We start from the raw sequence: 24,804 nt of genomic DNA on the forward strand, positions 1-24,804 counted from the left end.
TTTTTTAGGAGCAAGCCTACAATTTCCTTGCACCTGATTGCTTTTCTCATTATTTTAACTAGTTCTTACTGAAAATATAGTATGCGCCAAAAGCTTTTTATGGGTGCTGGAAACAGCAATGAACAAGATAGGCAATTCCAGACGGAATGGAATTTCTATTCTAGGAGGTGAGAAGTAGGAAGTGAGGAAGAGGACAGAAGATAATAAATAAACAAGAGAACCCAGATACTGATTTGTGATATAAAGTAAACATAAAAAAATAAAGTAAACATAACAGTGATGTGATATTGTGGGATGGGGGGTGCTGCTCAGGGAGGCTGTTCTAAGGTAATATGTGCTGTGAATGAAGGATGGATAGATGACTACATTTATGAATAAGTAAACACTGGTGCAGAACTTTTCAGAATTAACTGGAACCCAGAACTCAGGACAAGAAGGAGGTAGCAGTTTCAGGAACTAAAAGTGTCCACTGTGCCTGGTGCTTGGTGAACAGGTGGAGATGGTAGGTGGTGAGATCAAAGCAGGCAGGAGGAACGATCTTCATGGGTCTGCTGGACAAAGGTCAAAAATGCTTCCTTTTATAGGAAGTCAATGCAGGATTTTAGGTGAGAGAATGACTTGAGGTGATTACATCTTTGAAAGAACTACTCTTGTTCCTGAGAAGAGAACATACTATATAAAGCCAGGGCCAGACTCAAACCATGGGGAATAGTTTCGAGGCTACTGCATAAGAGAGATGGTTTACAGGAACATGGTAACAATTAGGATAAACTCTGGAAGCACTGAGATAAAACACATTTAAATCCCCAAATGCAGTTAACTATGTATATTCTATAAAAGGGAAATCCATACTGAAAAAAATTTTAAATATAAAGAAGTTGAAAATATGAACTCAGAGTTTCACACTTTCCTGCAACTTTGATTTTTGTATTCCTGAAGGGCTGAGGACATAAAATGAATTAGAGAGGGGCTCAGGGGTAAAGTCTGGGGTTGCTATGGAATTTCTCAGTTTCCACACCTAGCCCCATAAGATCTCTTACACATGCCATCTTCCGCTGATGAAATTTGGCCATGAAGTGCATTTGGCTGTTGATACGTAACATGTAAATGTCTCAATTTGGCAACAACATTCGCCCTTACAACCAAAACACAGTGCCTGAAACCAAGTTCCTCCCGTCTCCGGCAGAACATAGAGCTACGTACTTGGGAGACTGGATCCAAATGGGGCTCTGCTGGACAGGTGGTTTTAGACCCTACACAACTATCAAGCCTATAGGAAAGGCTGCTTTACTTTTATAGGTATGGTTATTTTGGCCCTCTTGTTTATCATTTGGCATAGCATATGACATAAAAAAGAAGAAGAATCTTTTAGCTCAGGAACTTAAAGCTTAGCTAGGCAGATAGGCAACTAAATATAAGACATTCTGTTGGTAGAGCAAGGAGCTAAGCTCAAAGACACAACTTCCTAGAATGTACAGATGAATCTGTAAATTTAAAAACCAATTTTGTATGGGCCAGTCATTCAAAAGATGTACAAAAGGAAGCAAGGTGTCAGAGAGATAAAAACAAGACTGAAGAGAGAAGAGAGACCCCTTATTATGATTAGTATAGGAGTAAATGTTAGCTTTACCTCAATAAAGCCAGAAAAAATAGTTAATTGTGGTGATGGGTGCATAACTCTTCATGTATACAAGTCAGTGAACTGTACACTTTAAATGGGTGAAATGTAGGACATATGAATTGTATCTCAACCAAACTTTTTAAAAACGTCTCCCAGAGACCATGATCTTACATTCCATGGAAGGGGAGGAATGGCACCACCAAAGAGTTTTCTGGTGTCCTCTCCAGTAGGGTGAAGAGGGAGATCAGGATTTGGAACTGACAGGTGTAGTTGATGAGGAATGGCAAAGGGGGGCAAATAACATAAGGTTTGGGGGTCTCTTATTTCTCAGGTGAAATAGAGATAATAAAAATAATACTAATTACCTCATAGTGTTGTAAGGATTACATGGAATTTATGCATATCAGTGTTTATAGTAGGTAGTACTTAGTACCACGTGTTTCATCACAGTATTTCCACAGTTTTGAAATATAAGCCTATTTCAATTTTCAAATGTATACACAACACATGGACAAGCTTACATAATATACACACTATATATGTAAATATATACGTATTTCATGTTTTTCATAAAGGCATATATATATTTTAAAAGACATATATATGCCTATTAAACATCTATGAAAAGGCATATATATATATATATGAAAGTCACACACACACACACACACACACACACACACCTGTCTCCAGTTCTTAAGGTTTCAACAACTCAACACAAGTAATAAAGACACAAGTACCTAGAAAATACTCAAGATTAGGGGGAAAAAATCTCAATTTAAATATAAACAAAGTAGGGGCACCTGGATGGCTCAGGTGGTTAAGTGTTTGACTCTTGATTTCAGCTCAGGTCATGATCTCAGGGTCATGGGATCGAGCCTCAAGTGGAGCCCCAAGTAGGCCTCTGCATTCAGTGGGAGTCTGTTTGGGATTCTCTCTCCCTCTCCCTCTGCCTCTCCCCCCATCACACTCATGCATTTTCTCTTTCTAAAATAAGATCTTAAAAAAAAAAAGAAAAAATATATATACACAAAGCAGAATTAATACGGTGTCTACAGATAATGCAGACCAGCAGAACACTTTTCTAGGACAGTACAATAGAAGGGTGGCAACAGACAAGACAGAGCTGACTGTTTCAAAAGGGTGGGGCTGAACAAAACCGTCCCCTCCCTCACAGTTGATTTAAGAAAACCTCAAGAACACAAAGCCAGGCTCTGTGCTCCAGAAGGAATTAGGAAGTGTTCAACTCAGAGCAGAATCCAAAGAGCCTCTTGAATGCTGTGCGGCAGGCAGCAGGAATCAACCTCGCTTTCCTCCTTTGCTTCCTTGTTCTCTGGGTCTTGTGTTTCAAGCTCTTTGAACACCATCTATTATCCTTTTAACAACTCCACAGGGCAGGCATTCTTATTTTTCCAAAGACTTTTTTTTGGATACAGCTCAAGGATATTATTCCATTTATCCTTTTAATTCCAAAACTGGGTCTCTTCCCCCTAAACTCCATATTTGTTACTTAAAGTTCTTTAAAGCTATCATTAAATATTCATGAAAACAATTTTTCTCAGATCCTGATTTTTCCTAGTTAGGGACATCAAAAGTAGTCTTTTAAAAGTCAAGGATAGTTTATGTTTCTGAGGCTGTAATAGAAGATTCCAAACCGGTATTTTCTGGTAAAGTCTGGATTTGCCTCACAAATTTTCCTAGTAACAAAAGCCATGTTGCAAACATGATAATGTCACTGTAGCCTCATTCAGAATATTACTCACTCTTTCTGTTGCTTTGCTACTTCAGCACTTGGGAAAGTTTGAATTTCCCAGTAGTGTGACCGTGATACTATTTTTGTATCTTCAGTGTCCACTTATTTTCAATTTAGTGAGAACAGCTTATGGTTGAGCTGAATTTTGAAAGCATGCTAAAAAAAAAAAAGCTGGATTTCTTTATTGAAGTATTAAGAGTGAAAATTTGGATAAATAAAGAAAATGTGTACTCAAGAAGAAAGCAAAAATAAAATACATCATTTCTTCTGGAATTCAATACTTGGATTAATATTCAAGTTTCCATCTCTCTGAATACCAGTATCATTTTAACCCTTCAAAGCACATAACTTGTGAATACCATAATACTTCTGGTTGCAGAAAAGACTATAAAATTATTTGATAATCACTAGCTACAAATTTACTTAACTGCAGATTCACATATAAAGTCATAAAGAAATTTGGATCGAAAAAATGGGGAAGGGGACCAACTATAGCTCTAATCTTCTAGATGTAACATGATAAGACTAAGCACACTAGCAGAGTACCACTTGCATAAAAACATTTCCATGCAATCAAAAAGTATAAATAAAAACAAGGACCAAAGAGAAATGCATTTGATCTTATTACCCGTTCATCAATTTTCTATAAAAACTCTCTTTCAGGGCAGCCCAGGTGGCTCAGTGGTTTAACACCACCTTTGGCCCAGGGAGTGATCCTAGAGACGCAGGATCGAGTCCCATTGTCAGGCTCCCTGCATGGAGCCTGCTTCTCCCTCTGCCTGTGTCTCTGCCCCTGTCTCTCTCTCTGTCTCTCTGTGTGTGTGTGTGTGTCTCATGAATTAATAAATAAAATCTTTTTTTTTAAAGCTCTCTTTCAAAAGAGGAAAATACCAATGGGGAGATGGGGAACTCTGCCCTTTTGGCCGGTAGTAGCTGGTAGCCCCAGGGTCCACCTTCCCTTCAAGTAAATCTTTATGATCAGAAGCACCTGAGCTGCTCCCCTTCCCAGGCCCACTGTCCCCTTCCTTCACTGCCAAACTTCTCTCAGGTGCAGTCTGAATCAGCCACTCCCACTTTCTTCCCCACCCCTTTCCTCCCTAACCTTTTATGTCTCATTCATCACCTCTCTCCAAGTTTCCAGTGACCTTGTTCTTGCCAAATTTGAAGACTAACCTCCCACTGATGCTCAGTCCTTCCATTTGAAACCCTTTCCCCTTCCTTGGCTTCAGAAACTTTAACTGTGCTTTAATCATCTGCATCTAATGATCCTTCTCGTTCCACATGGCACAGTGTTTTAAACATGTGAGTTTCGAAGCCAGACTGCCTCGAGTTTGCGTTTGAAGCTTTCTTCCAGCTGCCACATTCTACCAATGAAGGTTAAGACAGGTAACGGAACTTAGTCTCATTTTTCCATCTGTAAAATAGGAATGATGGCAGGTCCCGGCTCATCTGGTTGTTATAACAATGAGGCAATACATATATATAACTTAGCTTGGTGCCATAAGTGACCTCAGCTTTGTTCATTCTAAACTCACAGGTTCTCTACACAACCTGTCTCAGAGAACCTATTTTACAGTGTCAAGACCTCCACATTTATGTAAGTAACACCTAAGCCACTAGCTGAAATTTGCTATAGAAATCTTCAACCCCTAAGGTTGCAAACTGCAATGTATCCTAACCTTTTCTGCCTTTTCTATTTAAGTCAAATGTAACCACCAGTTTCGCAGGCACCTTAAAAAACCATCTACCTTCTTTATGATAGAGTTAACCGCATTAATTCCTGATTTATGAGGCAGTATGCATAGTAGTTAAAGGCAAGGACTGGACCGTGGCTGCCTGTGCTCAACTGCTGGTTCTGCACTTACAGCTGTGTGACTCAGGGCAAGCAACTTACAGAATCTATGCCTTTACTGCCTCATCCATAAAACAGGAGTGATATCAGTCCCTAAATCATAATCCTTACCTCATATGATACTCAGTAAGTATTATATAGTATTTATTAAATTAAATTTGCAATGTGGTCCTTTTACTGCTTTAAAGACAGAAGTTAAATTCTAAAGTTTTCATAAAGCAAAACAGGCTGGTTTTTTTTATTATTATTATTAGTTCTTATTTCATCCTTTGGATTCTCATTAGCTCTACCATTGTCCAAGCTCACAACCCATCCCAAGCAGATAATGGTAAAAGCTGCCCTACCCAGCTTCTCTAAACTCATCTCCCTAATTCTAGCCTCTCATCTACTTTAATCCATTTTTCATTTAATCCCTAATTGCCAGATTAATCCTTAAAAACACCCCTTTCATACTGCACCTTTTTGGACTGACTCCATCGGTGACTCCCCACGGTTCTCAGGCAATTTAAAACGGCCTCACCTGTACTCAGCGGATCTATTTCTTCATGCACAGGGGCAGGCCTCACGTAAGTGGAATTCCCCAGGTCCATTACAACCTCCGTGCTTTTATTCTCACTGTTATCCCCCTTCCTAGAATGTGCCACATTCTAAAACAACCAGGTCGATTCCATTTGCTCCATGAAGACTTTCAAACTGAGGCCCCCTGTTCACAGCTTATGGAGTTCTATATAGTACACTAGAGAAGAGATCTATGTACATACTTGGTTCTTATAACGAGGTTACTGTTTTAGACTTTTATTTACATACTTCCTGTGTGCATATCTTACCTGGAATTTCCCATTGCATAATCTCAAAACTGTGCAAATGGTAGATGAGTTCAAAGTGGTTGAGTTTATGGATGTATGATGCTCCTCACCTGTGATAAGTAAGATTTGCTCAAATTTTGATTCGTTTTGATTTCACTGCTGGACAACTGAACCCAGTCATGAATGTGATATTATTTTGGCCATTAAGACACAAACAGATTAGTCAATTCAACTTAAATGCATATTCATATGTGTGTGCAGAACACTCTTCATTCTTGTTTACCAAATTAATCTCTATGTGAAGAGAAGGCACAATTAAAAACAGAATGTTTTTGTACAAAAGACAGAAATAGAAGGCTTCCATACTTAATACAATTTAAGTGGGGGCACTCTCAAGCTCTTTAGAGGAAAGAAGGAATTGGGGAGGGGCTGGCTACACTTTCTTTCTAGTGGCTTATTTTATGTCCAAAAACAACACTAAGAAATTCTTCCAACTATGAAATGCTATGAGAAAGACCGAAATAAAAGCCTAGTCTGCACTTTGAGTATGAGTTTGCTTGTCTAAGTACCTTTCCTTTTCTTAGTAACCCAGAGATTGGAGGGGCGGGGGCGGGGAGCAGGGAAGGGGAATTAAACAAGAAAAGAGCAACAGCAGAAGTCTTTCCTTCAAGAAGGCAAGACAAATGTTTGTTAGTAGTTTCAAAGACAATGGCACTTTAAATGACAGTAAAAATTTAATTAACGGCAGTTCTTAAATACTTTTTCATAGTAGGGAAAGTAGGTTGACAGTGTGTGTTTAGTAATGGTAACAGCAACGGCAGGAGAGGCAGCAATAGCAACAACCAGAAATGTGCATGGGTCATAACATGGTCAACCTAACCTTCTAGCAAGCCCTGACCAGAAACCCGCCAGAGACCTACTGGGTTCAGTATCCGAATTTTAGTAGGATGCCAACACGGAAGTGTAAGAAACACTTTTTAATCTATTTACATATGCACTAACACAAAATCATAAATGTTCTACTGAACAATGACCCTTTGTGTTTCTCAAGTACCCAATCCTCAAAACAAGATCTAGTTCTGACCCTTGTACTTAAACTCTTACACACTTTCCTTTAGTAACGAAAGCAGGAATAACATAGGATACCCTGGTGACCCAGTGATTGACCAAAACTTCCAACCAGTGTTCTGATTAGTTAACCGTTTCTGTCTCGTGCTGCTTTGAGTGATAAAAACATACTTGTTAGATACATGTTTTTGGAGTACACACACACAAGGACTTTTCCGAGCTGGTGGTCTCAACAAAATAGTGCAAGCAGCCCGGAGAGAAACCGGGGTCTGTGGTAGCCAGAAGGAGCCTGTATTTGAGAGGTTACACATGGCTTCTGGCTTCATGCAATGATTCTGAGTCTCAAAGATGCTAGATATTCAAAGTAAAATGACACTGGCTGTAGATTAAAGCAGAACCTGCTGACAGGAATATGTGAGCAGCATTCTCCCTGGGAAACAACAGGACATGGGAGAAAGACACCCCCAGATGTTGCAGAATAATACTGGACAAACAAGGATAGGCCAACTTCAGCTAAGTACCAAAGAACAATCTTCTGAATTTTAAGGCAATTCCCTTGTCCTTTATTGAGGAGAAGGCTTAGATAGTTAAAACTCCTGCACATCCCATGGCCACCAAAAACTTAAATTTAAGTATTTAAAATTCTCAGATATTTAGTGTCTTCTGAATTCAGATAATGTACAGCCTGGCTGGCCAATTTAGTCATTTTCACATCCATTTTTTTTTCTAGATAAATTTACCCTTCAGTTTCAAAATCTGTGCTTAAGCCATATAAACAAACAAAAAACAGAGGGAAAAAAAACCCCAAATATTTCCCTCTGTTAAGTTTACCAACCAGGGTAAATGCAGTTCTATCTTATCACCATGATTTCTATGAGAAAACTTCTGTTCTTTTTTTAGATTTAGAGAATTGCTTTTCCTAACAGAACCCCCAGAACTAAGAACCCTGAACTGCAAACTTGTTCTTTGTCCTAGCTGTTTACCAGCCTTATCAGGGCACACATGAGTTGGCAATGTGATTCTAAGATAAAAATTCCAAAGATATAATTAGACGTTTTTCCGAGAAATATCACCCAATACCATGAAAATTTGTTTGCTGTTTTTCACTTCATACTTGAAGTGAGTGGTCTCACAATTTCTTGTCCTTTAGCAATTTTCTCCTGGGTAAGTGAGAAGTATTAACTTGGCACTGAAGAAAAATACATACTTTTGAAAATAAGCAATACTGAAAATACAGATCTTATCTCAAAACTTCTACCTGTGATATTTCAATGAACATATATTTCTGTATATGTATCACACTTATTAAAAGTCATCCACAGCAAAAATATAATGAGGAAAACATTATACCCCTGAATTTAACTGAAAGTGATAAATGACAGAAAGATATATTTTAAGCTAGTGATGTACAAGCTTTCTTAGAGAAGCCTACAAGTTTACTTAGCATAATTCTGAACAAAATGGGTAAAAAAAAAACAATGGTAAGAAGCCACAAATGTACATTTGCTATGTGGCAGAAGAATAGTCTCTAGCCCAAAGAAGGGCTGTAAAAACATCTCTCAAGTTTTTTCCTGAACTCCACTTTTGCTAGACTGAAAAAAAAACATAAAAAAAAAAATCTTCTACTGCCACCTGCTGGTAATTTATAATCAATAATTCTCAAAGATGCTAGAATGACAAACTTCAGATTAAAACAGAATCTTTTGACTTTTAAAACAAGAATAATCTTTGGATTCTTGTCTATTTCCCCCATTTATGGATTACATATATTTTATAATAAATTATGGATATATGTATATATAATATAAGTATACATTTTTACATAGGTTTCTAGTAGAGAAGTAAAGCCAGAAGCACATTTTCTTGACTGTGGACTGCCCTGATCATTGACCCTCAAAGCTCTGAAAGGAAGTCAGAGATGATCACATTTCCATTCTTTCCTTTCCCACAAAGGCCCTTCAACCTATTTAAGGTAAGCACTAAAGATTTAAAACTGAATGCTTTTGGCTGACCTGTGAGTAATCGCAACTCAAACGCTCTAGGGCCAGCTAGAGAAGTTTTTCATTCTCGTAGCCAAAAAATGACGAGCCAAAAGTGTGTTTTTGAAGATTTCTCAAGAGGAAACTCACACTCTAGGGATGTCAACATAACGTTGATGGAGGATTTTAAATGAGAGATCCGAGGTTGGAACTGGAATACCCCCACTGGCAGGATTCCCTAACTGGAGATATAAACACGATTTTAAAATGCAGAAAGGGCGGGCCCAAGTTCCTGTAGCTAGCTTCATTTCTTTTTTTGGAGAGTCTGAGAATTTTAAAAAGCCTTTGCTAAAAGATTTTCAGGGAAATAACCATTCTCTGTAATTTAGAGGGTATTTTAAAAATCAAAGTAGATAGGTACACCATTTTGAAGAAACAGTACTTTCTCTATCAACAATATACCAATTCCTCCTACCAAAATACACTATGGAAATGATTTTTTAGTTATTTCATGTCACAAGCCACACATTATAGAATATTTCATGCCACACTGCTTCATCTATTCTAAAAATAAACTGAAAAACATGGATTTAACTAACCTTCTCCTCTAAAATTAATGTTAAGTACAATGTGAATCAGAAGGCAATGTCCCAACATATAAATCCTGGGTCCTTCTTTCACATCCCTAGACATGAGCAAATTTGTCTGCTAGGACACTGAAGAGTTGTCTGTAATTCTACAGTGCTATAATTAAGACTTGTACAAATTCTGCTGCCAAAAAATCACCAGAGTGGGTGGCGAATGCAGCCAAGTAAACTCTAATTATGGAAGGCGGGTTTTCTAAGATCTTACATACAAGAAGCAAAGACAAGATCAGACAGCTAAGACAGGTTACCAAGGCAATATAAATAGCGTTGTCAAATTCAATGCAAGCCCCCTTTTGGTAACAGCTGTTACCTCCCATAGCTCATAGGTACTTTAAAAAACGCAATCTGGAATCCTCTGCTTGGAATCCAGCACTTAATTGTTCCCTCAAAAATAAAGTTATGAAATTTACACGTGCCATTTTCACTCCTGGGACAAAAAATGTCAACAGGAGTCCAGTATCTCAGGTAGGTTTCCATTTTATATTTCAGCTCCTCCACTAGTATTTTAAAAACTTCTGTTCAGACTTCAATAAAATGCTTTTAGCACTCTGAAAGACGGTATGCAAATCCTAAGTGTACAGCACAATAAATTTACATAAATTGAACATATGCATGTAACCAGCAGCACCCAATCAAGAAATAGTATTTTTTGCACTCCAGAAGGGTCCCAACTACCTTGAAAAGGGAAGATTTTGCTTTGTAACATAAATACAAAGTTCTCTCAACAATAATATTGTATAGTGTGTTCCTACTGTCTGGATCTATAATTATAGCCTTCAAAGTGATTATGCTTTTTCTCCTTTGCTTATACAAACATCTGTGTTCACCTTTCCCTTATCAACAAACTACAAGAATTTCTCATTCAAGTCCCAACTCAGATATCATCTCCTCTATGAAGACTTCCTGGACCTTCACAGAAAAATAAATGAAGTCATCATCCACCTTCACAGGGTAGTTTGCAGATAGTCTAAGTTCACGCTCATCACATTTATATATATCTCTACTGCTCTACACCATGAGGACGTCAGGGACAGAAAGGACATCTAATCTCATCTTTTGATCTGTCTCTGTGTTTTAAAATGTAAATTTCATGCTAATGAATGACTATGTTTCTCATGTTATATTTTCCTCAATTAACACCTGAGTAATTTTTCAGAAAAGAATGTTCTACCAAATTGTATTCTTTAATATATTAAACAAAACAAAATACAGGTGACTCTTGAACCATATGATTTTGAACTATGCGGGTCCACTTACATGTGGATCTTTTTTGGTAAGTACAGTATAGTACTGTAAATGTCTTTTCCTTGTGATTTTTTTAAAAAATAATATTTTCTTTCCTCTAGCTTGCTTTAGTGTAGAAATGCAGTATTTAATATACATACACCATACAAAATACATGCTAATCAAATGTTTATGTGACCTGCAAGGCTTCCAGTTATCAGTAGATAAGTTTTAGGGGAGTCAAAAGTTATATGCAGATTTTTGACTACATGGGGAGTCAGTGCCCCAAATCCCATGTTCAAGGGTCAACTGTGTATTATCCAGATATTTTAAAATAGATATCATCTTAATGCTCCCCATCTAAAAGGATTTGTAACAGAGCATATTTCATTCCAACAGATTTTAAAATATGCTAATATTAATACATATAACACATTAGTAATATATTTAGCATATATGAGTTGAGAATATAATGCTTCATGATAAGAAGCAGCTATTTTCTTGGAAGGGATGATATTAAGCTACTTCTAATTTACAAAATACACTTTTTAGGCCCTGAAATTCTCATTTCCTCTTACCACGGTCCTTCTCCATCCTGCTCTGCTACAAAACTAAACAAGCTTACTTCAACTAAGTTCAGATTCAACTTTACTTATACATGCAGTTCAAGGACCATCAAAGAAGAAACACGAACATCTTATGCAAGTTAGAAGCTCCTGAGCTCTCCTACCTGTGTACCTAAGCAGGCAGCCATCATGTGAGTCAGAAGTTTAGCTGCAAACATGGAATATCTGGCACAGAAGATATGGGAAAGAACAGCCAGGCAAAGACCTGTAGGAACAAAAAAGTCCACATGTGATTTTACAATCCATGAACAAACAGTAGTATAGCAACAATCTTTGGAACACCTGTAGTCTGCCTATACTGTCTCGCATGGTATCTCTGGAAACGATTATACTGCAATTTTAATCTACCCCATTTTACACAACATAGAAAATCTTCACAGTTGTCAACTAAGGCCAAAAGACAACTTTAATTTTCAAATAGCTACATATTCATTTCCTTAGTAAAAAGACTACCCAAATTAAGCAAATTAATAATTTCATTAAGCTTCTGGCTTTCTGTGTTTCCATTAGACAAGTTTCACTCTTTAAGAAAAGTATCAAATTCCAATCTAATTTTCTAAGAACAGGTGGCTTGGCTAAATAGAGATATTTAGGGAGGTGAATAGGATTTTTTAGGCATAAAATTGTGAATGGTACGACCAAAACTCAGGCTTGGTAATTACTCCCTTTTTATCTAGTAGGAATAGTTATGTAATTACGACAGTGGTAATTATGAATTTTATGAGTTACCTTACGCTACTGGGTGCCAAAATCAGGAACAAAATGTGTTTTTCCTCCTGAGATTACTTTTAAACTAAGCATCTACATTTCTGAGTGAAGAAAACTCTTACTTTCTTTAAAGCTACTTGAATTCACCTCTTTATGCTACTTCAAGGCAATGATTAGAAACTCAGCACTAATACAGATCTTTTATCTTGCAATTCATATATATTTCTTTTAATACCATGTTTTAAATGTGGAGTGTATACATATTTTAATTTTTTAAGATTTACTTATTTCTTTTAGAGGAGAGAGAACAGAGAGGGAAAGAGGATTTCAAGAAGACACCACACTGAGTGCAGAGCTTGACACAGAGATCGACCCTGATATCATGACCAGAGCTGAAATCAAGAGTTCGCCACTTAACCAACTGTGCCACGCAGGCACCCTGAGTAAATACACATTTTAAAAATATTTCCTGTTCTAAAATTTAAATGTGCTGCAAATGGTAACCCATTTGCTTTTTCATGTAAGCCTTTTAAAAGCCTTTTAATCCCTCTCCTCCTTAAGTTATTTTGTCTAAGAATTATCAAAACATAGCAATTGGTATGTATATGCTACTTTGCCATGTACTTTATATGTATTACACCTCACTTATCAAAGCCTCCTTGACAACAAACAGAAAACATTGCATTTATTCAACATTTGCTTTTTCATTATCTTCTCTGAAGCTACGGAACAAACTGCATTTGGCATAAGTGGATTGGGCATTTGCAAAATGCCCACATGGGGTCTATGATTAATGTTTTTTGCAACAATGACTCTCATAACTCCTTTTGGGAAAGGCTTTTGGTATGTTTAGATTTTAGTAAGTTAGATGAAGTTCCACACAGGAAGGGAGTCTTTGCATTAGTCAAGGCTTTTAGCCTAGAAATTTGGCCAAGAAATCTAAAGTAATCCATTTTTAGGAAGGCTGCTCTAGGGTGTTCTGGGACAGGTGTGCAGGTCTTGGGGCTGCCTCCAAAATCCACCCACACAGGTACAAAGAATATTGAGAAACTGCAGAGTCATGCCTGACTTTGTACCTTTACTTAGGTAGTATATAAATTACTAAAGCTGGGACACCTGGGTGGCTCAGTGGTTGCATGTCTGCCTTTGGGTCAGGGCATGATCCCAGAGTCCCGGGGTCGAGTCCCACATTTGGGCTCCCTGCATGCAGCCTTCTTCTCCCGCTGCCTATGTCTTTGCCTCTCTCTTTCTCTCTCTGCGTCTCTCATGAATAAATAAATAAAATCCTTAAAAAATAAATAAATAAATTACTGAAGCTGATGCTGTGAACTTACCAGAACTTACACTTTCAATTTCCTGTGATGATCAAAGCTAGTTTAAACTCAAGGTTTAAGGTGTGTGTGTGTGTGTGTGTGTGTGATTCAAAAGCAAGGCCTTGCAAATTTTTGTCAAAATAGGCCATGTGATCACAAATATGTGCTTTACTGTACATTTATTATGGTAGATGGTAGCAATGTGAGGCAAGGGGATTAGTGCTGGACAAAGGAGAAATATACATGAGTCAACTGCTTTTTTTTCCTAGTTCACAAGAAGAGTTTATTCAAGGCCTTCTCCCTTAACTTAGTAATTCTCCATTATAGTCACATTTCACAAGATAAATTTAGTACAGTTAAACTTGACCAGCTCAAGAATATTTAATTAAGTATATAAGCTTCAATTAAAATGCTAGCATGACACCTGGTGGCGGTCCTGGATTCAAAGGCAGTGGCAGGAAAATGGGCTAGATTCTATTAGCCTATAACTATAATGCATGATAGTTCTCTGGATGCATTTTTACTTAGGGGAAAAGGTGCTAAAAAACCTCAAGCAGTCGGTTCCCTAGCCTCAACGGGCCTTGGGAAGGATACTGAATACCTTAGATTTAAGAAATAAATATTTCAGTTTCTAATACTTCTGTTTTCTTAAAGATTTTATTTATTTATTTGACAGAGAGAGAGAGCGAGCACGCACAAGCAGGGGGAGCTGCAGATGTACTGACTTATAGAGGGAGAGGGAGAAGCAGACTCCCTGCTGAGCAAAGAGCTCCATGTGGGGCTTGATCTCAGGACCCTGGGGTCATTACCTGACCTGAAGACAGCTGCTTAATCAACTGAGCCACCCAAGCGCCCCTCTTTTATTTTCTTATCTGATATCAAATAGCTGCATTTAGCATACGTGATTTAAGTCCACAAGTCTGTTTAAGTAGCAATACATTTTTTGGTTTAAATTCCTTTAATATAAATATGTAAATCACAGGGTACAAAATGTTATAACTATAATTTTTTTTAAAAAAATAAAGTATAGGGCAGCCCAGATGGCTCAGTGGTTTAGCCCCACCTTCGGCCCAGGGCCTGATCCTGAAGACCTCGGATTGAGTTCCACATCAGGCTCCCTGCATAAGCCTGCTTCTCCCTCTGCCTGTGTCTCCTCCTCCTCTCTCTCATGAATAAATAAATAAAATCTTTACAAAATAAATAAAATAAAAATAAAGTATAAAAACTTCAGGTATTATCAGTAAAGGTGTACTCTAAAGTTTTTAAAAAATTGACTTGTTGGCAATTACGTAGAAACAACAAGCAGCTGACTGGATAATTTTCCTTTCCTTTTTTTTTTTTTTTTTTTTTTTTTTAAGTAGGTTCTACACCCAGCTTGGAGCCCAATGCAGGGCCCAATCTCATGACCCTGAGATCAAGACCTGAGGTGAGATCAAGAGTCGGACACTGCCCTGACTGAACCACCCAGGTGCCCTCCCCTTTGCTTTTTTCCCCTCATATAGTGTAGGTTACAGATTCAGTTGAAAAAGAACAATTATTTCACTAACACAAATGACTTTTCTGTATCATTAGAAAGTGAAGGGGAAGATAAATCACCCTTAACAAAACAACATGGATAATCTTTGACTTAAATAAGAAAAACTCTATGGAACTGCTAGATTCTTTTGCTATCACCAAACTGGACCAAAGATCTTAACTATCCACACAACATTTAAATATTTGTATGTGTATAAACATACGTAATGTTTGCATATGAATATGCATATCCAATAAAATTATCTATTGGCATTCCTTAAGAATCGGATATGCTTTCCAAATTACCGGTTTATCCCTCTACTAACCAAATATTCATACTTTTTGCCATGAAATATCTGTAAAATGTTTGTAACTTTTGTACCTCCCTATGTATCTGTCTTCTCTACAAAAAAATCTCAACCAAACCAAATGCTCATTATATATTATTAAATCAGTTATTAGGTTATTAGCTTCCTTTTTTTCTATTTTCCCACCTAATGCTGTAACTGTTAAACTTTTTTTGAACTTTTTGTTGCTCCTCTCTATTGATTACCACATTTCTGTACCTCTCCTTTCAGCATGGTGCCTCTTGGTTACTGCTAAATAATAATAAGCTAAAGACAGGAAAACAAAATTGTCAGGACCTGAAAAGTTTTCTCTGCTGAAGATAAGTCAATATGAATCACCTTAGAGAACACAAGGTCTGTGTTGGGTGGGGGAAGGATTTCTTCCAGAGGGATGAGGTTGCCGGGAGACCAGCCTCCAGAGAATCAGTGTTGACTCTGAAAGATTCAACAGCCACACATGGCTATCTACATTTTAATTAATTAAAATTAAATAGAATGAAAACTTCAGTTCCTCACTTGTTCCAGTCATATTTCAAAGGGTCAATAACGAGGTGTGGATAGTGGATATCATATTGGACAGGATGGAACATTTCAATCATTACAGCAAGATCTATTGGGAGAGTGCTGTATTAAACTATCCTGAGTGAAAGCAAAAAAAAAAAAAAAAGAGTATGCTGTATTTCAGAAAAATTCTTATTAAAAAATGCTAAAATGAGGGATCCCTGGGTGGCGCAGCGGTTTGGCGCCTGTCTTTGGCCCAGGGCGCGATCCTGGAGACCCGGGATCGAATCCCACATCGGGCTCCCGGTGCATGGAGCCTGCTTCTCCCTCTGCCTGTGTCTCTGCCTCTCTCTCTCTCTCTCTCTCTCTCTCTCTGTGACTATCATAAATAAAATAAAAAAAAAATTAAAAAAAAAATGCTAAAATGAGAAAGTTCGGGAGTTCAAAGCATGATACTGACTTACACAGTCACAAGAACAGCTAATTATTGGGGGATGTCAATCAATAATGTATATTCATTCATGTATTAATTTAACAGCTAGTTATTGAGAAACTACTACACATCAGTGGCTGTGCTGAGCAATGGGGACACGATGTTCAAAAAGGTAGTTGCTTGCTGCTCTACTACTGCTTGTGTCTGTATTTCTAGTCGTAGCCTCTTTCGGACACGGACTGGTTTATGAAAGGTCAGAGGATATAATTCTAGGCAAACAGATATATGGGAAAACATTCTGGGTGGTTTTCAGGAAAGTTTTCATTGCTCTTAAAACAGGATCCAAGTAAGTGCCTTTCCTTTGGCAGCCAAGATGCCGTCGTGTGACGCTGAAAGTTGTAGCCAGCTCAAGACCATGTAGGGGCAAGACAGAAAACAAAATCTTTGAGGACAGCAAGACAGAAAAATGAGATGGAGGTCGGGCCACTAAGGTACTGAATTAATCAACCCTGAACTAGATTTGTTTAAGAAATGGGTGTTGTCTTCTGTTACTTGCAGCCAAGTGCATCCTAAATAATACACCAACATGTACAGAGAAATCCAACATTTTTATGCTATGTCAGAATTAAAACTAAGCTCTCTGACTTACTACTCACAGTTATCTCTTCAAATGACTTTGTTTTAAAAAAATTCTTATATTTTTTCTATTTTTCATGTTCATAATTACTCTCCCCCTTGATAGAATAAAGCTGTCTTGATATACCTTCCCCATAACCATAATGGTTATTTTTTTAGGAAAATGATTACAGTGTAAACCTGATATTTTTGGAAGAATGTGACAAAAATTTTAGAAAAATCTCTTACTTTCAAAAAATAATTTGAAATGAATCGGTGGCATCTGGAAAAACTATCAGAATCTCAACTTGTAAAACACATAAAAGTCATAACTAGAAGTCTTGCAGTTTAATAAACCTTGGACAAAAGAATAAGCAAGACTCAGAGGACTTTGGATTGTACTGATTTATTTATCCTGTAAGTCTTATTATCTAGCAATTTATAGACAATTATTTTCTGTTACCTAACTGTAAAACTGACATTGTGTTGACATGTATACACTTAGTAATCTGTCAAGTACATAAAGCCATCAGCCACTTAAAAGGGAAAGCTTTAGTTTGACTATTGTGTTAAATGATTTCTCACCATAAGAAAACAAAAAAAGAACAAATGAAATAGACGTGAGGTCTGTGGTCCATCTTTAAAATCTCAGCTTAAAAGAACATAAGAGACTCAGCAAGTGCTGAGTGCAGCAAGTGCATCACATGAGACCAAGCTCACATATTGATATTAAAACTGAAATGGATTATGGAATGCTACATGGTCTTGTTCAGATCACAAGGCTGTAGGAATTGTCCTGAAAGTCAAAATCATTCTGGATCCAACCCAATTGTCTAAGTATAATATCAACAGTTACAGAAAGCAGGGTAGGCTTCTTCGACAATATCTCCAGATAGTACTGTGTACCTCAAACCATGCATAGGTTCTGTAATAATTACACTGTAAGATTATGACATTGTGGCATTATCATTTAAAGTTATTTTAAGTTGCATTTCTTTCAAGTCACTTTTGACAGTGAATTTTATAGTGTTATGTCAAGTGCACAGTTATGTTTTAATTGTCCTCTCTTTCGGGATCCCTGGGTGGCGCAGCGGTTTAGCGCCTGCCTTTGGCCCGGGGCGCGATCTTGGAGACCGGGGATCAAATCCCGTATCGGGCTCCCGGTGCATGGAGCCTGCTTCTCCCTCTGTGTCTCTGCCTCTCTCTCTCTCTGTGTGACTATCATAAAATTAAAAAACAAAACAAAAAACCCTTAATTGTCCTCTCTTTCTTTTTTTTTTTTTTTAATTTTTATTTATTTATGATAGGAACACAGTGAGACAGAGAGGCAGAGACACAGGCAGAGGGAGAAGCAGGCTCCATGCACCGGGAGCCCGACGTGGGACTCGATCCCGGATCTCCAGGATCGCGCCCTGGGCCAAAGGCAGGCGCCAAACCGCTGCGCCACCCAGGGATCCCTGTCCTCTCTTTCTATCTTTTTTGCTTCAAAGTATAACCTTTGTTTAATTTCTTGAAATTTGGTAAACTTGTTTACAATTTTAAAAGCCACAGAGATAAGGATGACGCCTGGGTGGCTCAGTGGTTGAGCATCTGTTTGGCTCAGGGCATGATCCTGGGATCCTGGGATCAAGTCCTGTATTGGGCTGCCTGCAGGGAGCCTGCTTCCCCCTCTGGCTATGTCTCTGCCTCTCTCTGTGTCTCTCATGAATAAATAAAATCTTTAAAAAATAAAAAGCCACAGATATACCCTCATATTTCAACTTTCTATGCTGAGAAATAAATAATTAAACTTTTTGGCCTGTACGCCCATTTCACATACTTTGATCATTTTAGTTGTTCTGCTCTAGTATAGTAACCAGACCTAAAAACTAGAACTGGAATGGAGACACTGTAATCTGTTCTGATTTAAATAAAAAGATTTACTTTGTGTCTAATTGTACATTGCCACTTTTCATGAAAAGAGCTGGTCAGACTGCTTCCAAATTCAGATGGACATTTGTTGTGATCTGACATAAATTATAAAATGTGTATGTAAGGGGTGCCTGGCTGGCTTAGTCAGTAGAGCATGCAGCTCTTGGTCTTAGATTTGTGAGTTCAAGCCCCACATTGGGTGTGGAGCCTATTAAAATAAAAAATAAATAAATAAATAAATAAATGAAATGTGTATGTAAGATACATAAAATTCTCATCTCTAGCTCCTCAGGCCTATTAGAGGGATGGACAATTATCTTCCCATGAGAGTGGAAACTGAGATACAAACACTGGACTTTATGTCTCCTACTAATCTACAGACCATGCAATGTACACTACAATATGTCATGGACGGAGGCAGAATAAACCCAGTATTTGAAATGTGACTCTAAGTTAAAAGTAATAAAGGCAGATACTGATATTTACGTGTTGATTTTGCAAAACAGATATATTCGTTAACAATTCTTCCAAGAAAATATGTTTCAATCCTACTAGTCCTCTATAGAATCAAGACATTATCTCTTTAGTTTTTAAAACTTTGTTTTGATGTTCAGTATTTAGAACAACCAAGGGATTTTTGTGAATCACAGCAGCACTTGGATTTATGTCTCTATGCAAATACATAAAATTATACCTAGATTTTACTGCAGCATTTTACCTTTTGGATTTATGTCTATGAGATTTTTATAAATATATTAGCATTGAAATAAAATATGATGTCTTTATTTGATTTTGGAACTATGTAGACCAAGTAGAATCTATCAAGCAAGAAAGGTTATCCTTATAAAAGATTCTATAAAGAATAAGAAATTACTAATTGGGTGATGGGCACTGAGGGAGGCACTTGACGGGATGAGCACTGGGTGTTATGCTATATGTTGGCAAATCAAACTCCAATAAAAATAAATAAATAAATTATTAACTTTTGCTATTGAATCTGTTAGGTTTAAAATTAAGATAAATTAAGAGAAAGTATAATCTTATAAAAAGAAATTACAGTGAAAGGATTTTAAATAACTAGGATAAAAAATAATAATTAATTACTTGTATCTACTGCCACAAAAGTTTCATAATAAAGATTATTAGAGAGGATGTTTGCACATCCAATAAAAAAAGACAAATGCAGCGATAATCACATTTACAGACAAAACATTATTAAAGCAGGATATTGGAAATGTCTGAGCTAGTACGTTTACCACCCTGTTATAATAATACAATTTAAAATCATTTATTATGGGTGGAGAAACTGAGGCATAGAGAAACTAAATAATTTGCTCCAGGTCCCACACCTAGCCACTGGCAGAACCAAGATTTGAATCCAGGCAACCTGGCTCCAGAGGTACCCTAGACACAGTTCTCTGTATAGCTCATTGTTCACAGAAGCAGCAGAGGATTGTAAAAGATGACTTAGAGCATGGAACGAGTGAGTATAGGGAGTAGAAAACCAGTTTAAGGAATTCTCAGACTCCCACCTACATAATACAGCCAATGAGAATAGTCTTATACTTCTCAAAAATTAAGGTACAGGTGAATAATTTGACGGACATTAATATAATTGGGGTTCCCATTCTTCCAGAAATGGGGCCTAGATATAGAAGGTAAGAGATAATTTATTTTTTAACACAATGGTTGAGTATATTTAGAACTCCTAGACTGTATGTTTGGTTTTTTAAATGAATATAAAAAATGCTTTGTATATCTTATCTCAGACAATCCTAACATTCTATTGGAGAACCTGCCCTCTATCTCACAACACTAACTCTATCTTTGCCTGTTATCTAGCTTCTGTTTCACGCTGTATTTTATATTTTATGAGTTGAACTGTCTCTTCCTTATTATACTTTACTATATAATTATACTGTATCCTTTATTATATCCTCGTTATTCATTATATCACTATGCAGTTGGCCTTCTATAAACATCCACTCTATGAAGTAATGAATAAGACAATGGTAAAGTTTATCTTTTCCTAGTACTGATGAATTACAGTACATTTGCAAACATGGGAAAACAGACTTTCATTCTTATAAATGTTCAAAACTATTGAGGTAAAAATGCCACAACTGACCTGAGATACATATAAATCCAGAAGAGAAAAAAGCTTCATTGTATGAAGACAAGTTGTCAGTCTGGGCATAGACCGCGTACACGGACATGTACGAACAGGCACATTCCACGTAGTCTGAAGTGTCCTCGACCACTTTGCAAAACTGACTGTCAGACGACCAGCTAGGGCAAAAACACAATGGTCACTAATGCTCTTTAATCAACACGTGAGGTACTGAGATGGCTTTTAAGGTAAAAATAACTTGGTGAACTTAAGTGTTCTTTACTCAAGCATCAAGCAGACCAATTTTCAAGGAAAAATGCTGGAGGGAACATCTTGTCCTAGACATGACACAACAGGTCCCACAAGATACCTTAAGAAGCAGCCTAAATACTCACCAAACCTGCAAAAGCATTTCTGATACCAGAGAAGCTGGTCCTCTCAACAGAGCAGTGCTAGTGCCTAATCTGAAGCAAATACACCCCAGGTTTTCATCAGAAGGCATGCCTTCCTCACATTCGAAAATTCCAAAGGATGGACAGAGCCACTACACACACCCTCTTTACCCTTCCTCATGTCACAACTCCTTGTATTTCAAATCACATAAGTTCCTTAAAAGATTTTCCACATTACTTTCTTCATCTTTTTTGTTTTTCTCTTTTGAAGCCACATATATTACATAAATGCTTTCTAGGGTTCTTTCAAATGTTTCTTCTAGAAGATCTGGCTTTTAACATAAAAACTCTGTCATGATTACAGCAAACGCCATGTCACGTGCCAAGCCTTCTGAGCATTCTTCCATGACCCCTGGTGGGGTCTCCTCCCTTTCAGTGCATCTTGAATCCTTTACTTTAAGGGCGTAAAACCTAACCCCCACTGCAGATTCAAGTCTGAAACATTCATTATGAGTTATGGATTAAGGATGGCATAGAACCTATGTATTAAGTTTAAGATCTGTCACCAGGCATGCAAAATTTCAGCTGAAAATTATTTTTCACAAAGAAAAATACTAACCAGAATTTTGGTGTTTGGGGGGACAGTTGGTTACCCAACAAAGCTGTTAAATGTATTTAGAATTTTAGTCTGTGCAGCTGAAAGTCAGAAATAAACAGAACCAAGTGACTGGTTTGGAACCTCTACTCTCTGGGCAAGCAACGCCTGACCTTCCGGTATTGACTGAGCTCCGGGTGATAGAACTGCTCAGAAACCTGAGGCCAGGTGAGGCCAATGAGCTTCTACAGAAGAATCATTCTGTTCTCCCATTCCTGTGCATGGCTTAATTCCAAAATGTACTCCAAGCCATATGTGGACTAGAATTATAAATCCCTGCTAATCTCTCTAAACACAGAGCATCAGAGCCAGAACCATAAGCCAGATGGAAGGGGCAAAGAAAATTTCCTTTCCTGCCAATAAATTAACCAATAACCACAGGAAGGTTATGTGATTTGAGCAGAAGTCATGCTAGGTTCAAGGGAAGCAGTAATAATAAAGAGGTAAATAGTGTGTGAAACACACATTTAGGTTGTTGGGCTGCACTTGCTCCCTGCACAATGCTAGGCCACTTCCTATGCTGCTTTGTCATCTTTATGGCAGAGATTTGTCTCCACTCCACAAGTCTCACCTGAGGTCACCCTCTCTGTTCGGTACAGAAGCTGGGCTCAATGGTAATAGAACAGGGAAGGACTGCATTTTGATTTTAAAGAATTATTAAGTACCTTGCAGCAGCCTGATTCCAAAGGAGACACAGAGACGTCTGGGGAATAATCCTAGGTTCAGCGGCATAAATCCTGTAGAGGACCTCATTGTTGTCAGTCAGGGGCTGTGAACTCTGACCTTTCACACTCAAAGATAGTACCTGCAGTGCCACAACGCACAGAGAAATGGGTGATATTTTAAAATAAATGTCATGACTGAATTCTGAACTTTGATTCATATTCCTAGTTACTCTAGTCACTTGCTTAACGTCACTATTTATGTTATTAGGTTCCTTATGAATGCGGGGAGTCTGTTTTTCATTGCAAACGTTCTACCTCTATTTCAGTTCCTGAGCAGCCTTCAGCTGATGATGCTCCCTTTAACTCCATGTCTGACTTCATCAGGAGTGAGGAATATGATATGATATTAGTGAAGGCTACATTTTTACTTTCCCCACTATATATGCTTTTCTCAATAAAACGTGAAGGAAATATTTCCAACTATATATATGAGACTATACATTTTACAAATAGTCCATAAAGATGGGACATGTCTCATAATTAGCTCACCATGTGTAGTCCTTCCCACAAATCTGATCACGTAAATGCACTCTGAGGAGTGTGTCTGCTAAGGAAAAAAGTCTGTTTCCAACCACAGAATTCTTTAAATGATAGATTACCTTATTTTTCAGGGCATGGAGATTGTTTCCAGTTGTAAACCACTGCTGGCTGCTATACTCTGTAAACTGGACTAATGTACATGTACTTTTTCCAGCCATTATTTCTGCATCTGGAATCTCCAATAACCTTTCTGGAACTCGGATATAGTCACCTTCTTTTCCTTCAAACTTGTGCCCATTGATTTGCTGAGGATACCAGTGAAGAGCCAGGATGGACAAATATGGGCAACTGTCAAGGATAGTTTTGCTTCTAGAAGAGAAAAGCAAAGGCTTTGCTAAAATGGCATGCATTTACCTACGCATCTACTTATATTTGTTAAAATCCATGTACACAGAGGTTCTGTTCTTTATGCACAGCCATAACATTCCTAGCCCAGAGGCAGTAAAGACAATGCACTTTCAGTTCTTTTGTGGTTAACGATCATGATTTTTTGCACAGCACTTTCTGCATCCTTTGGCCTGATCCCCTTGTAATCTAAAACACGGGTTTAGGAAAGCTGTTTAATGGATATCAGATATAATCTGTGCCCATAAAATGTACTTTTTTGTGTTAGTCACATCAGCACTGGTGGAATAGTTTGAGGAAAGGGTGCACCACTAAATTGAAACCTCTGCTTTATTTAAGAATACCATAAGCCTTATATACCTAGAGCATGTTTTCATCAAGAGTTTACCTCATCTCTTTCTATCGTTAGAGCATTTTGAATCTAATCATGTGATTGGTAAGAGAAACAGCCTAGACCTGGGCTCACCCTATGACATCTCTGTTTAAACATTGTAGGCCTAAGATCCTGCGCTCAGTGAAAGTGCTTCCAAACCTCGGTATGTGTTGAAATCACTCGGAAGTATGTTTAAAAAAGATCATGCCCCAGACTTAGTCAGAAGAATCCTTGGCTGAAGAGGACGCTAGAGGTTCTACAAGTCTAATTTTTTTTTTTTTTTACCATTCCGCCAAGGAACCTGATAAATCTTGTCTTGGACCCATTATGATTATGAACAATGAAGAGATACAAAAATAAATCAGATCTGAATCCTGCCTGAAGAAGTTTGGAGAATATTGGGATGTTAGGTTAAAAATTATGCATTAAATGTTAAAAGTTATATGGACCACAACAGAAAAAGAGTATGAATAATTAAATCATGGATCTAAATGATATCTTATCAAAATCCCTAACCTGGGAAATGGAGCAGAGAACTGTAAACGGAAAATCTGAGAAGAAAAGGAAAGAGGAAGGGCTTTTTCTTCTAGTTAAATCCTCTCTCTAAAAAAATCTTCCATGGGGCTCCTAGGTGGTTCAGTCTGTTGAGCTTCTGACTCTTGGTTTGTGCTCAGCTCATGACTTCAGGATCATGAGACCGAGCACCAGGTTGGGGTCCTGCTCAGCCTGAAGTGTGCTTGAGATT

General features: G+C 37.7%; 1 protein-coding gene across 4 annotated transcripts in view; it reads right to left on the reverse strand.

The window, feature by feature from the left end:
- The window catches only part of ADGRV1 (adhesion G protein-coupled receptor V1), a 530,856-nt gene that overhangs the window by 272,565 nt on the left and 233,487 nt on the right, over positions 1-24,804 (reverse strand). For all 4 annotated transcript variants that reach the window (XM_041752702.1, XM_041752703.1, XM_041752704.1 and 1 more), the window contains 4 exons: positions 23,401-23,650; positions 22,742-22,881; positions 21,048-21,208; positions 11,681-11,781 (listed from right to left, as the gene is read on the reverse strand). In XM_041752702.1, the coding sequence (XP_041608636.1) occupies positions 11,681-11,781; positions 21,048-21,208; positions 22,742-22,881; positions 23,401-23,650 (652 nt within the window). The remainder of the gene's footprint in view (positions 1-11,680; positions 11,782-21,047; positions 21,209-22,741; positions 22,882-23,400; positions 23,651-24,804) is intronic.

This window comes from Vulpes lagopus, chromosome 4 (assembly GCF_018345385.1).
Source record: "Vulpes lagopus strain Blue_001 chromosome 4, ASM1834538v1, whole genome shotgun sequence".
Taxonomy (NCBI): Eukaryota; Metazoa; Chordata; class Mammalia; order Carnivora; family Canidae; genus Vulpes; species Vulpes lagopus.